Source organism: Oncorhynchus mykiss, chromosome 11 (genome assembly GCF_057628025.1).
Source record: "Oncorhynchus mykiss isolate SJ-2025 chromosome 11, ASM5762802v1, whole genome shotgun sequence".
Lineage (NCBI taxonomy): Eukaryota > Metazoa > Chordata > Actinopteri > Salmoniformes > Salmonidae > Oncorhynchus > Oncorhynchus mykiss.
Genome location: NC_143032.1, coordinates 36,656,541 through 36,671,661, shown reverse-complemented (window position 1 = coordinate 36,671,661; position 15,121 = coordinate 36,656,541). Strand labels below are relative to the sequence as shown.

General features: G+C 41.5%; 1 protein-coding gene across 1 annotated transcript; it reads right to left on the bottom strand.

Annotated features, from left to right (window-relative positions):
* Positions 1 to 11: 11 nt before the first annotated feature.
* On the bottom strand, positions 12 to 14,056 carry LOC110535639 (ubiquitin thioesterase otulin). Its single transcript, XM_021620751.3, has 8 exons — positions 13,921 to 14,056; positions 6,092 to 6,342; positions 5,869 to 5,957; positions 4,973 to 5,079; positions 4,719 to 4,862; positions 4,267 to 4,398; positions 2,046 to 2,315; positions 12 to 1,436 (listed from the first exon to the last, which is right to left on the bottom strand). The coding sequence occupies exons 2-8, from the start codon at positions 6,238 to 6,240 to the stop codon at positions 1,167 to 1,169; spliced, it is 1,161 nt and encodes a 386-aa protein (XP_021476426.3). The 5' UTR covers positions 6,241 to 6,342; positions 13,921 to 14,056; the 3' UTR covers positions 12 to 1,166.
* Positions 14,057 to 15,121: the final 1,065 nt, after the last annotated feature.

The following is a 15,121-nucleotide window of genomic DNA, read 5'->3' as shown; positions in this document are numbered from 1 at the left end:
CTACACCACAATTTGGATATAAATCATTAATTTTATTAATTTCATTTGAGTATAATTATTTCTATACAGCCTACAATTTCTCGTGCTGAACTCGTATAAATAAATAGATCAAAATAATAGAAGACTATTGCAACATTGACACACAGTGAATAAAAAAAAAAATTTGAACAATGTAGAAAAGCATTTACCCAAGTGGTATAATGAGTGTTACCTTGATCTTTCCTTCCTAAATGGTCTCTAGGCAGCAATTGCCAATCTTCACCCCTATTGCACATAAATAACTTAAGGCAACATGGAGGACCAAGCCAGGCTTCCTATCTGGAACCCAACTGAGGCTGGTGGTTTAACATAGAACCTGGAAACAGTTGCCAGTATCTGGATGTTGCAACAACACTGGCACAATGTTTTTCTCCAAGAGCACCTTGGTTAAAGGCAACATGTTACATATCGAAAAAAAGATCACACCTTCAGTCAAGTGCATAATGGCAAAAGCAGAGACCAGGCATGCCTTTGACACAGGGACAAATGATCAAACAATCTCCTCTGTATTCTAGTTTAAGCCCATCTTCAAATACGTTATTGCTAGTGCTAACCTTACGATTGTCTCAAAATGCAAGTGTACCGGTATATCATGTTTTACATTTTTTTAAATGTCACAGCAAATACTGGTATCAAAATGGTTCAGTGTCAAACAATGTCAAAGTTAAACCCTTAACATGAAGTAGTTCTATTTTAAATGACGTGCTGTGAGGTTTCGACTTCTGCTTACTGTAGTTTGCTCTGGTCACCTTTTGCAGGATGGTTAAGTGTCCATCTCTCATGCAAGTGGACATCTGACAGACACCATTTACACCTGATATTAAAATGCATCGTGATGGTATTGTGTGATCTGATATTTATTCATCAGTTCTGGGACGGGATTCAACACAAGCAAGCCACATTGGGGCGGCAGGTAGCCTAATGGTTAGAGCGTTGGGCCAGTAACCGAAAGGTTGCTAGATCGAATCCCCGTGCTGACAAGGTAAAAACCTGTCGTTCTGCCCTAGTCATACTCCAAAAGCTATTTTTAACTAAGTGTAAACTGTCAATAAGCATTAGTCTTCTTACAGTCAACCTGAGGAGCCTTCTGACATTATGGCCCTGTGTGCATGCCATGAGCTTTTTCTTCAGTGGCAATCAGCCTGGGACTTAGAGTCCAAACAGTCTGGAGGGACGTCCTCTGGGATAGCAGTGACGTCTTCTGGGACTTGGAGTCCATTGTGCTGTCCCACTGGGACGTTGTAGTGGCGGTCATCCTCTGTGACCAGACACACACAGGGCCAGTCTTCCTTATGGTCATCAGGATAATAGGTGACAAACTCCTCAGTGTCTGTCATGTACAGCCTGTAGACCTGGATGGTGCACTGCAAGGCATATCCGAGCAGAAACATCTCCACCTGAAGGAACCAATGACATACGGAGTTGATGCTTTAAAACATAATTATTACACACTATTTAAAAATGGCCCATTAACATTTAATGGGAGTGTTTACGTTGTTCAGTATCCACTTTGAAAATTAGCTTTTATCAGTAGAAACCTCAACAACAAAAAAGTACTGTTGTGTAATACATTCTTCCCCGAGACACCGCACTGTCATTGATGATAACCTTCAAACCAAAATTAAAAAAATTTAAGCTCTGGCTTAAGACCTTCCCAAGAAGGTCACTGAACAATTCAGACAGACCCGGAGGCTTAGACTGGACAGCTGTTAAGTGGCAACAGAACAGATGGTGCGGTGCAACTGTATGCATGTTAGGTTTTCAGGGTTTGGTTTGTGGGAAAGCTGCACTCCCATTCTACTGTATCCTCCTGTTTGTGATTTACCACCATTTAATTCAACAGGGAACCATGAATGTGTATTCTATAGTCATACGGTCACAACTCTGGGGTGAAGTTTCCCCTAGGTAAAAGATCCAGGATTATCTCTTTCCCAATCCTAACCATTAGTGGGGAAAATTCTAAATTGACTCAAAAATCAGCATCTAGGGAAAACTTCAGTGCTCACCTGCTCTAGACCCCCGCTGAAACCCACTCGACTCAGGTGGTTGGAGAGGAATGTGCGTGGGCAGTCGGAAGAGTCGCGTGCATAGAGCAGCCAGCAAAAGACGGGCACGTCCCCTCCCTCTTGCATGGTGGTATGGAACTCCGACGCCCGGACCAGCATGAGGAGCTTCAGGGCCTCCAGCAGCCCCAGTTCCTCCTCCCCTCCCTGGAACACACGCTCACACAACCGCTGTCTCTCCTCCATGCTGGAGCAGCCCACCGCCGCCTGCCACTGGGCACAACACACAGACATGCCACATACTGTCAACATTACCATGGCTGGAAATAATACACAGCATGTATACTGAATTATTGCCCTTTTCTTGACTGCAATTCACACACGCACTTACTGTCATCATTAGTGTAAACCATATTGAATATTCAACTTTTGTTCTTTTCGCAACTGCAAGTCATGACTTTCACTGTCAGTTTTCACCATAATACAAAAGGTGACAGTGTGCATCATTTTCCCCTTAGTTGGCGAAGCTAGGGTACAGCTACCAACCATTTAACGACAGGAGTCTTTGAAGTGTAGAGTGTAATGAACAGAATTTTTCAAGAGCTGGAAGAGGCTGTTAGATGCCAGCCTCTAACTTTTGGCAGAGGTCTCAAGTCTACGTCACACATATGTATTCAACTGTTTCCTGAAGACTGAGGGTCCATCTATCCTGTCTCCAATCAGATGGGTTCAATAAGACACAGCAATCCACAAGGAAGGGTACAGTTGTTGCAGTATACCACAAACTATCCTGAAACTATCCTGAAACTACCATTAAAACCCTCTTCTATATGGCCATAATTACAACCATAAGGATTGGGAATCAGCAACTTCTCCATTGACAGTCTAAGAAGGACATCAGTGTTTGATTGTTTAAACTAGAGAGCACAGTACATACAGTTGAAGTCGGAAGTTTACATACACCTTAGCCAAATACATTTAAACTCAGTTTTTCACAATTCCTGACATTTAATCCTAGTAAAATTCCCCGTCTTAAGTCATTTAGGATCAACACTTTATTTTAAGAATATGAAATGTCAGAATAACAGTAGAGAGAATGATATACTTCAGCTTTTATTTCTTTCATTACATTCCCAGTGCGTCAGAAGTTTACATATACTCAATTTGTATTTGGCAGCATTGCCTTTAAATTGTTTAACTTGGGTCATACGTTTCAGGTATCCTTCCACAAGCCTCCCACAATAAGTTGGGTGAATTTTGGCCCATTCCTCCTGACAGAGCTGGTGTAACTGAGTCAGGTTTGTATGCCTCCTTGCTCACACACACTTTTTCAGTTCTGCCCACAAATGTTCTATAGGATTGAGGTCAGGGTTTTGTGATGGCCACTCCAATACATTGACTTTGTTGTCCTTTGGAAGTACGCTTGGAAGACGCAAAAAGTACAATCTTTGTCCACATGTGCAGTTGCAAACCGTCTTTTTTTTAATGGCGGTTTTGGGGCAGTGGCTTCTTCGTTGCTGAGCGGCCTTTCAGGTTATGTCGATATAGGACTCGTTTTACTGTAGATATAGGTACTTTTGTGCGTGATCATCGATCATCTCTAGGAGACAGAACGTGTCTCCTCCCTGAAGCGGTATGAAGGCTGCATGGTCCCATGGTCTTTATACTTGCGTACTATTGTTTGTACAGATGAACATGGTACTTTCAGGCGTTTGGAAATTCCTCCCAAGGATGAACCAGACTTGTGGAGGTCTACAATTTTTTTTCCTGAGGTCTTGACTGATTTCTTGATTTTCCCATGATGTCAAGCAAAGAGGCACTGAGTTTGAAGGTAGGCCTTGAAACACATCCACAGTTACACCTCCAATTGACTCAAATTATGTCAATTAGCCTATCAGAAACTTCTAAAGCTATGACATCATTTTCTGAAATTTTCCAAGATGTTTAAAGGCACAGTCAACTTAGCGTATGTAAACTTCTGACCCACTGAAATTGTGATACAGTGAATTGTAAGTGAAATAATCTGTCTGTAAACAATTGTTGGAAAAATTACTTGTGTCATACACAAAGTAGATGTCCTAACCGACTGCCAAAACTATAGTTTGTTAACAAGACATTTGTGGAGTGGTTGAAAAACTAGTTTTAATTTCTTCAACCTAAGTGTATGTAAACTTCCGACTTCAACTGTCTGGCTGTGGAAGGAAGACATGGGCTGTTGACATACCCTGTTCTGGAGGAGTTCCATATAGCGTTTGAGCTGTTGGACGGCGTCTTCGCTCCCATCCCCCTGTCTGCACTCCGAGGGGAACATCCACTGGCCAATCAGCCCCTCACGTGCCTCCAGCTCCTCCGCCCACTGTGGAGAAGCAACAGGGTCCTTCCTATTCATTATGCACCAAATGGAAGAAAAGACAAACAGGAGGGAAAAACCTGAACTTTTCTACCCAAAAAATGTGCTAATTTTAGTTCTGTTGCAAAATGTTTTGCTACAGTGTATACTAATGAATACAACCCAAGATGAATACAATAAAACTAACGGCAAGCCACACTGACCATCAGCTGATGTCCACTCAACTGTATACTTGGACTTCCACTGAATGTACAGACAGTACGAGGGCTAGTGACTTATATAAAAGTGTCAGTGTAGTCAGCATTAGTTACGCAAGCATGGTGTACCGTGGAGATGTGTTCGACCTGCAGCCAGACAGGAGGCTGGGTGCTGGTGGAGAGCACCTGGAAAAGAGTGGCTCGGAGGGCACAGTAGTTATCGCCTCTCACCCGTCTCAGGCTCTCAAACCTCTGAGACAGCTTAGTGTAACCCTGGGACCAGACAGGAAGAGGGATCTAGGTGAATCGTGAATGATTTATAAGAATGTCAAAAATATTTATTTGAAAATATGAAGATCATAATAACTGGCTAATCAACTGACCTTTCTAATAAGGGTACTTTTGGTAGTGTTTCCCTTCCACTCACTCTCACTGTAGAACAGAATATCCAGCATCGGCTCCAGACTGCATCGGTCCTCAGCCTTCGGAACTGAGATATGGAGAAGAAAGTGAGAAGATGCAAACTAGAATTGTTTCAAAAATATTTTGGGGTATACCATTTAAAGGGCCAATCCACAGTTGAAACAACGGATGGGCCTGGAGAAATGTATGAAAAAGAAATAGGAGCTGAGATGCAATAATTGTTCAACCGACATTTAGACAGCCAAGCTGTTTTCATCGGGGTATAATGACAAACACTGCGGGTTACTAGTTTATATAGTTTGGAAGGACACACAGGTATCTGTAATAATGGCAGCTGTGGCATATATAAATAAATAAAACATGAATGGATAACATACGATCATAGATACAAACATGATATACAATGGATAGCAAAATCACAAGAATGGCTTCAGATCAAACTCTACGTTGAGACCGAAGGGAGCGAGTGCTTTAAATTAAAGATCCAGGAGGCCACTTGTTTTAAACAAATTGTCAAGGTTACCTGGAGAAATGTAACCAATCAAATTCATAGACAGCACTATGGATGCAAGGACTGATCATCAATGATATCATTTTAACTATGTTGAGGATATATAAAAAAAAATGTATTTGTTTTTATTTTTTACACTTACAATGTTTACTAACATTGAAATAAAACAAGTTTATATTTCCTGGGTTCTGACGGGGTGTGATCGTAACATTATTCAAAATCTATGGGATCATATCATCCATTTATATGTAAAACAATTGATCTGACAAATGCAGATTCCCCCTTTAAGGACACACTTCTGGAAAACAATTCTGGAAAAAATCTAATGATCTGAAAGTGACTGACGTGTGCTTTCAAACAGTGCCTCCGGTCCTGCATGTTTGACTGGCCCTTGGGGGAGATCTTCAGCTCCTCGATACAGGTCTTCCTCCTCACTAAGTGGAAGATATTTAATTGTTAGTAATTACATTATCATTAACTAAGAGAGACCCATTTTGGCTCTATTGTGTGACATTGACACAGATCTGAGGTCAGTTGTGAGATAATACAAAGCAGGACTTTGACAAACCTAACTCCCAGATCCTCCACAGCTGGACGATATTCCTCCCTCACATCAGCTAAGGTGCTAGGCCCCTGGTGGGCCTCTTCTTTTGGGTCCTCCTCCCCTCCCATGGCCTCTGTTACAGCAGCATTCTTCTTTCTCCTTTTCCTTTTCATCCTTCTGTTCCTGGCAGTTCTTCCTCTAAGAGGTCTTCCAAAGATGGGACTTCAGTCAATCCACATTGGATATCTCCTTTATCATCCTCATACGAGTTCTGACTGGAGAGAAAAGAGTGGATAAAGCCATTGTATGAAGTGCACGTTTTTGCACGTCACGTTATACAGGCAGGGATCCCACCGTAAACTTCATGAGAAGATATTTTTCATGAAAATAACCTCTTCTGTCATGGTCTTATGTTGTTACACCACATTCCTCTTGTACAGTCTGGCCTCAGGCAAGCCATAATGCAAGTAGTCTTCTAATGTTCAACTCCAGAAGACACACGATTCCTCAAGAGGTAGATTAAAGTATGTTCACAGGAGCAAACATGGAACATAGATCAAATTACAATCATGATAATAGTGAGAAGCCAAAAGACAGATTTCAAAAGGCTTTTCCGGGAGAACAGTAATGTGAGATTGTAAACATGCTCTATGCTGCATTGCTATACCTCAAGAGTCCACTCTTGACAGAATAAATCATTCCTTTCGCTCAAACTCAGTTCACTATTAAAATAGTCATGGCATTGATGGCCATGATTACACATTTATACACGGTCATATAGGAAACCTCAGTTGGAGGAATATTTATTTTTTGCTTCACTTTTAAGAAATGTATGACAGTGTCCTTTTCACATTACATCTCTGAATTTAAATAAGTGATTTTTTTCAACACCTCAGATATTACTTTTACGGTATTTGGATGCCCCCTAATGGTGGCAAATGAGACAACAAAAAACTGCTTTGTTGTAGTAAACTGTACTTGTTAGTAATTGACCAAGACTATTATATTAACAAGATACTCAATTGACAGCTCTAACAATGGAAATACATGTCCTCTGTGATGTAAGGCGGCGAGATCAGGTGGGACCATTCTAGCCAATGTGAAGGCAGATGCGTGTTTGAACAACAGGCAATAGAGATAGAGGGCTCATCTTTGCATCTGTACCATTATAGCGCCTGACAGCATGGGCAGCGCCATTGAGGCAATCTGCATTTTAAAGTAGTCAATTTTCCTTCTTCATTGGCCGATTGCTCCTAACTCATAGGCATCCCCACCCTGTTGACTACTTTAAAATGGTGGAAGCAGTCAATGGCAATGTCCATGTTAAAACAGATGTTTTCAAGGTTGCCAAAATGCCACGTGCGTCCACTTTATAAATCAGTGCATTTGTAACAACCTAAACATTACCAAATTTATTTTCGTTCAAATAAGCCTCACAGTAGCAATTATATTTTCTGTTGACCAAAGTCGACACTCATTGACGTCATACATAAATTCCTCACTCTTGCGTCGCCTCTTCCTTTCCGGTACTGAGCTGTATGGCAGAGACACAGTAGGCACGTCTCTCCCCACGAATGCGCACCGACTCCCGCCAATTCGCGCAGTCATTGATTCAATAACCACGTTTCGATCTACCAGTTTATGCGAGTAAAGTCATACCGTATATAAAAAATACAATTTACAAAAGCTGCGATGGAAACGGGACGTTTCAGTACAATTGTATAAATGCAGACAGAATTTATTTGTTCGATATGGTGGGATCCCAGTGTTGGTTATATTCATTATGTGAGAAATGGCAGTGGAAACGCCTTTTGGAGCAAATATTGATCATATCGAATTAAAAGTGGACGCCGATTGTCCCCCCACTACGACTCGGGAAACCATGCAGTTTATTAGGCTACAGATGAAAAAAGTGATTAACTTCACAGGGTGGCGAAAGTGCACAGTGATGAGTTTGATGTTCCTTTCCAATAACTATCGAGGTTTTTATTCTGGTGACATAATCGATGCTTGACTGCCATTTGACAAATATTCTCCTTTACCCATAATCTCATAATGTTGACTAGCCTACCCGCATTGTATCTCCGAATTGTTGTCTATAGTGTACATGCCAAGACCACAGTAGGCACATTTGCTTTTTAACGCAACAGTTTGTGTGACAAAACCATCACGCACTGATTTTTATTCTCAACAAACACCACTGATTGGAAAACGTGAACATTTTCTTTATGCAGATTTTATAATATTCACATCAAAATCTGTCACCAATTGGATGGAGATCAGCTATTGTGTCAATTGTGAGCCCCTTGACAATGTTTATACATTCCCAGTTAAATATATAGAAAACATCTGTTTTAACATGGACATTGCCTACTCAGTATTAAAGTTATCGTTAATACCCGCATTCCCCCAGTCATTTTAGAATGTTAGTGTTACGGCAGGTAGCCTATTTTAGAATGCACTGGGTGAGGAAGCAGGTGATACAAGGTGTAGGTGTCCCGGTAAGAGGACAAGGATAGGAGAGAGACTTGAGGATCTGGTTTAGCTCCCATTTGTTCTCCCCAAAACAATTCCATGTGTGTGCGTTTAAAAAAAAGAAAAATCTGAAAAAACATTTGCATCAGCAAACTTCATATTGTATATCATAGGCATAATACCAATATTCCTTGTCATTCATATTTCAACTATCTCAGAGCCAGTAGCCAAACTACAATTATAATAAAACCCATTATTTCCATTACATAATTCTTTACCCATAATTCCCAAATGCATTTACAAAATAGATTAATCATAAATGTAAAATTCGATCATTTCGATACATATCCAACATTACTATCCATACATTCTAACGCAAATCACAACAGTGTGTCTTTAAATGCACACTGAATGACACAAATTAAAAGGAAAATGTAATGTGAGTTTTAAGAGCATGGATAATCTGTAACTGTCTTTTAGTTCAAAGGTACTCAGGTACTTAACGGGTAGCTGCTTTTAGCAACGCGGGTGTATTTACATACACTAGCGTTGCTCTCAATTGTATTGGGTTGAACAAAAACAGTCCGATTGGCACACGTGTTTTTCTGATGCTGATTAGAAACACGGGATTTCAGTCTTGGACCTGTGTTTCCTGACCGATTCTGCGTTTGGTTAATGAAGTTTGTCCCCCAAGAGACACTTTCACTTCTTCAAAATCACAGGAATTCGTTGTTTATGCTGAGGATGTTTTAGATCTAACTATGGTGTGTGGTGGAGTATTTATCAAGTTAAAAAAAATGCACAACGTGTTTGGAAAGCTGCCGCGGTCATCTCCCTCTTCAAAAGAGGTGACACTCTAGACCTATATCTATCCTACCCTGTCTTTCTAAGGTCTTCGAAAGCCAAGTTAACAAACAGATTACTGACCATTTCGAATCCCACCATACCTTCTCCGCTATGCAATCTGGTTTCAGAGCTGGTCATGGGTGCACCTCAGCCACGCTCAAGGTTCTAAACAACATCATAACCGCCATCGATAAGAGACATTACTGTATTCATCGACCTGGCCAAGGCTTTCGACTCTGTCAATCACAACATTCTTATTGGCAGACTCGACAGCCTTGGTTTATCAAATGATTGCCTCGCCTGGTTTACCAACTACTTCTCTGATAGAGTTCAGTGTGTCAAATCGGAGGGCCTGTTGTCTGGACCTCTGACAGTCTCTGGGTGTGCCACAGGGTTCAATTCTCGGGCCGACTCTCTTTCTGTATACATCAATGATGTTGCCCCTTGCTGCTGGTGATTCTCTGATCCACCTCTATGCAGACAACACCATTCTGTATACTTCTGGCCCCTCCTTGGACACTGTGTTAACTAACCTCCAGACGAGCTTCAATGCCATAACTCTCCTTCCGTGGCCTCCAACTGCTCTTAAATACAAGTAAAACTAAATGCATGCTTTTCAATCGATCGCTGCCCGCACCTGCTCGCCCGTCCAGCATCACTACTCTGGATGGCTCTGACTTAGAATGTGTGTCCAACTACAAATACCTGGGTGTCTGGTTAGACTGTAAACTCTCCTTCCAGACTCACATTAAGCATCTCCAATCCAAAATTAAATCTAGAATCGGCTTCCTATATCGCAACAAAGCATCCTTCACTCATGCTGCCAAACATATCCTCGTAAAACTGACCATCCTACCGATCCTCGACTTCGGTGATGTCATCTATAAAATAGCCTCCAACACTCTACTCAACAAACTGGATGCAGTCTATCACAGTGCCATCTGTTTTGTCACCAAAGCCCCATACACTACCCGCCATTGTGACCTGTACGCTCTCGTTGGTTGGCCCTCGCTTCATACTCGTCGCCAAAGCCACTAGCTACAGGTTATCTACAAGTCTCTGCTAGGTAAAGCCCCGCCTTATCTCAGCTCACTGGTCACCATTGCAGCACCCACTCGTAGTACGCGCTCCAGCAGGTATATCTCACTGGTCACCCCCAAAGCCAATTCCTCCTTTGGTCGTCTTTCCTTCCAGTTCTCTGCTGCCCATGACTGGAACGAATTGCAAAAATCTCTGAAGCCTCACATCTCCCTCACTAGCTTTAAGCACCAGCTGCCAGAGCAGTTTACAGATCACTGCACCTGTACTTAGATGGGCTGTTTACAGATGGGCTATCTACCTAACTCATCCCCATACTGGTATTTATTTATTTTGCTCCTTTGCACCCCAGTACCCCACCTGCACATTCATCTTCTACCATTCCAGTGTTTTAATTGCTATATTGTAATTACTTCGCCACCGTTGCCTATTTATTTCCTTAACTTACCTCATTTGCACTCACTGTATTCTCAACTAGCCTACCTGGTTAAATAGGTGAAAGGTGAAAGGTGAAATAAAAATAAATGTAAAAAATTACAGCCATCTTTTGTATTTCATGAACATGTGTACATGTCTAGACAATAGTGACCCATCCACTTAGCTAGATATGGCTGGGATGGTGGTTATAGCAAGTCTTTCACATGACCCATCAATTTAGACAAGTGTCTGTGTAAGCATTATCTAATAATTATACAATATTTTTATCTGGACACTTTCAATGTCAGATCATATAGGCCAAGGACTAGATAGTGTATTTTTACGTGGAGTTCTCCCTTATTGTAGGCTACTACTTTCACCACTTTTAGTCTCTGGTTGTTTACCTTAAAGAGATGGGTGGGGCTAAGGCTTAAGAGGGTGTGAATTATGCTCCAGTAGCTTTACCAAAATATTCCAAAGGCCAAGTGAAGTTACAAGTTTATCAACTTTCAAAGCATCATTATTTTCCCAGCTGCAGTGTAAGATATCATTTTGTAGCTCTGAGTCCAATGTAAAAAAATAAAAAATAAAATTAAAACACTATTACAAATTTTGCTACATAAAATTTAATCGAGGCATTGGGTCAAATGGTAGGACTACCACAGATTGGCATACCTAAAATTCAATTTCAGGCGACACCGTAGGCTATACCTCAGTAAGCACAGACAGACGCTGGCACCTTTTAGAAATTTTTGTTGTTCTGTCTGTGAGTCTTTTTTGGTGCAATCCGGACCGGCCTTGATTTCCACGTCCACGGACGTTGGTCTTTGGTCTGAACCAATCATAAACGTCTATGTTTGGTTCAGATTTTGTCCTGTCTGGACCAGCCTCGATTTTCCTTAAACGGAGACATCTATAAAATTACATATTTTCAACTTTCATTCAGAACCCAAAATCAACCTAACTTCAACATATGGAAAAATAGGTATTTTAGGACGTCTGTTCAACGTAAAAGGGCAACAATGTGTCTCCCCTAGGGTGGCAGAATGGCCAGGACCAGCCCTGGGTTCTACATTGAACCAACATATAAACTCAACAATTTCAAAGATTTTACTGAGTTACAGTTCATTTAAGGAAATCAGTCAATTGAAATAAATAAATTAGGCCCTCTATGCAATAGAAATCTATGGATTTCACATGACCGGGAATACAGATATGCATTTGTTGGTCACCAATAACATTAAAAAAAGGTAGAGGTGTGGGTCAGAAAACCAGTCAGTAGCTGACCATTTGTGACTATTTGCCTCATGCACACATCTTTCAATAGAGTTGATCATGCTGTTGATTGTGGCCTGTGGAATGTTGTCCCATCCCTCTTCAATGGCTGTGCGAAGTTGCTGGATATTGGTGGGAACTGGAACACACTGTCATACATGTCGATCAAGAGCATCTCAAAACATGTTCAATGGGTGACATCTTGTGAGAATGCAGACCATTGAAGAACTAGGACATTAAGCTTTCAGGAATTGTGTACAGATCCTTGCGACTTGTGGCAGTACATTAGCATTCTGAAACATCAAGTGATGGCAGCACATGAATGGCATGACAATGGGCAACAGGATAGTGCGGCACACAATTGGCCCAGCGTCGTCCGCGTTAAGGGAGCGTTTGGCCACCAAGGATATCCTTGTCCCATCGTGCACTAGCAAATTCCTGTGGCAGGCAGGACACAGTGCACGCTGACAGTCGCCAGGTGTACAGTGTTTTTCCTCCGACACATTGGTGCGGCAGGCTTCCAGGTTAAGTGGGCATTGTGCCAAGAAGCAGTGCAGCTTGGTTGGGTTGTGTATCGGGGGATGCACAGCTCTCGACCGTCGCCTCTCCCGGGTCCAAACAGGAGTTGCAGCGATGACAAGACTAACTACCAATTGGATACCACGAAATTGGGGAGAAAAAGGTAAGCAAAAATAAATAATAATAATAGCCATTGATAAAATGCAATTGTGTTGGTTGTCCGTAACTTATGCCTGCCCATACCATAACCCCACCATGTGGAAATCTGTTCACAACATTGACATCAGCAAACCGCTCAACCATACAACGCCATCTACCCAGTACAGTTGAAACCCAGGATTCATCAACGAAGTGCACACATCTCCAGAGTGCCAGTGAGCATATGCCCACTGAAGTCAGTTACCACGCCAAACTGCAGTCAGGTCAAGACCCTGGTGAGGATGACAAGCACGCAAATGAGCTTCCCTGAGACAGTTTCTAACAGTTTGTGCAGAAATTATTTGATGTTGTCCAAACCCACAGTTTCATCAGCTGTCCAGGTGGCTGGTCTCAGAGATCCCCCAGGGGAAGAAGACAGATGTGGAGGTCCTGGGCTGGTTGGTGTGGTCACCAGTCCAGTCATATGACAAAATGTCACAAATACAACACACACACGGACTGTACACTCTTGGCACAGTTGCAGCCGACAGCATTTTCAGTGGACACAAGTTTGTGACGTCTGTCTTGTTTACACCATTAGCACAGGTAGTCAATCCACTGTCTACCGTCTGTTTTCCGGAAACAAGCGCTATAACATCGACTTATGGCCGTGTGGGAACACTAACCGTATAAAAGAGGTATCAATTTCATTTTTTGTTAATGATTTCTCGCGGATATAAAGTCCTTATGACTCCAAACCCGCAAGCGATGCGTGTTAATGTTCAGATCGACCGTTGGCGGCTCTCGTTAACGAAACACCGCCCTACAGAAGACTGCTTCGTCCAATGACGTGTAATTGAACTGAGAGTATTGATCAAGTGCTAGGTTAGCCTGTTCCCTTCCTTGTAACAAGTTAGCAGTTAAACTAGCATGCTAATGTAACAGTTTGTTACAAAAGCACCATGCCCTTCAAGACAAAACAGTTGCAGGCGCAACAGTTCAGAGTTCTAAATCTCTGACAGCTCAGGTTTCAGATTGTACTCCTAGCAGTCAAGACACAGTTGCCGCATATAGTAAGTATATATATAGATATATATCCATCCATCCATCCATGCTTGACGTACACTCGAGACATGTCTACTTACGTTTAACGCTTCCAAAACATATTTTACACAGGTGTCCCACTTGCAAAAATGCTATATATATACCAGTTGATAAACGCTGTGTGCACGTGTCTGATCAACGTTTCCTCAGCGACACAAAATAAAGTACTTCCGGTTCATGGAATTGAGGAAATTGTCAAAATAAAAGTCCCCCACGTAACAGTAGAAAAGTGTCAATAACCTGTATTTGTTCATGATGTAATAAAAAATAATTGACTAAACATTAACAGTGATCCATTGTTGTTCATATTTAAGTTACATTTGCATTACATTTGGGTTTTTAAAACATGTTGCCTGTTTTGCATTTTATCTTGACATTAATACGTGTCACATATCAGTTTGCAAACATTGTAAAAAAATAATATATATATATATATATATATATAATTGACTTAATAAAGCCGCATACAAACATGGTCTCTTTTTTGTTTTCTTGAGTAAGGCAGCTCCAAAATGCAGGTGTTTCAGCCTAGCTCAGTGCCTTCTGTGGTTGGGCAAGCCAGCAGAAAATACAGAGCCTCATGATTGGCTCACTGTGCTGTCACTCATGGGGACACTACGTCACCGTCAAGTCTAAGGATAGAGCTCGAAAATTCAAGCCCCTTGGATGCTGCCATAGAGTTACATTAGATGTACCCATCCAAGAAAGCTCCAGGTCATTGGCCACAGATAAAATGACACCAAATCACGTTATATCTACAGTAGCTTTGATTGGACTGATCATGTCAACATCATACTTTCAAAATCTTAGCTAGCAGTCATCATCACGAATCAAGTCAACAATCTATTTGCAAATCTGTTTTAATCCTTGTCATATGGAGAGAAATAATGATGAGAAACTATGGATCAAACGTATCTGTGCTCATTGGCCATTGGACAAGATTAAGGGTCTCTTTTCCTAGTTTAAAATTATAAACATTCAACATTGGCCATGCTGTCAATGAAGCATGATTTGTGCCGCATTAAAAACAATTGTAAACTCGGAACTGCAAAATCTGACTTTAGTGAGTTCAAGACAACTGGGAACTCGGGGAAAAACGAGCTACAACTGGGAAAATACGTTTTGCACTTTCATCCAACTCTGAATTGTAAATCCATAACTCAAGCCTCTTTCTAGAGCTACAACCTGAAGATCACTGAGGTCATCATGATTCAATTTTTTCTTTTTGAGTTCCCAGTTGTC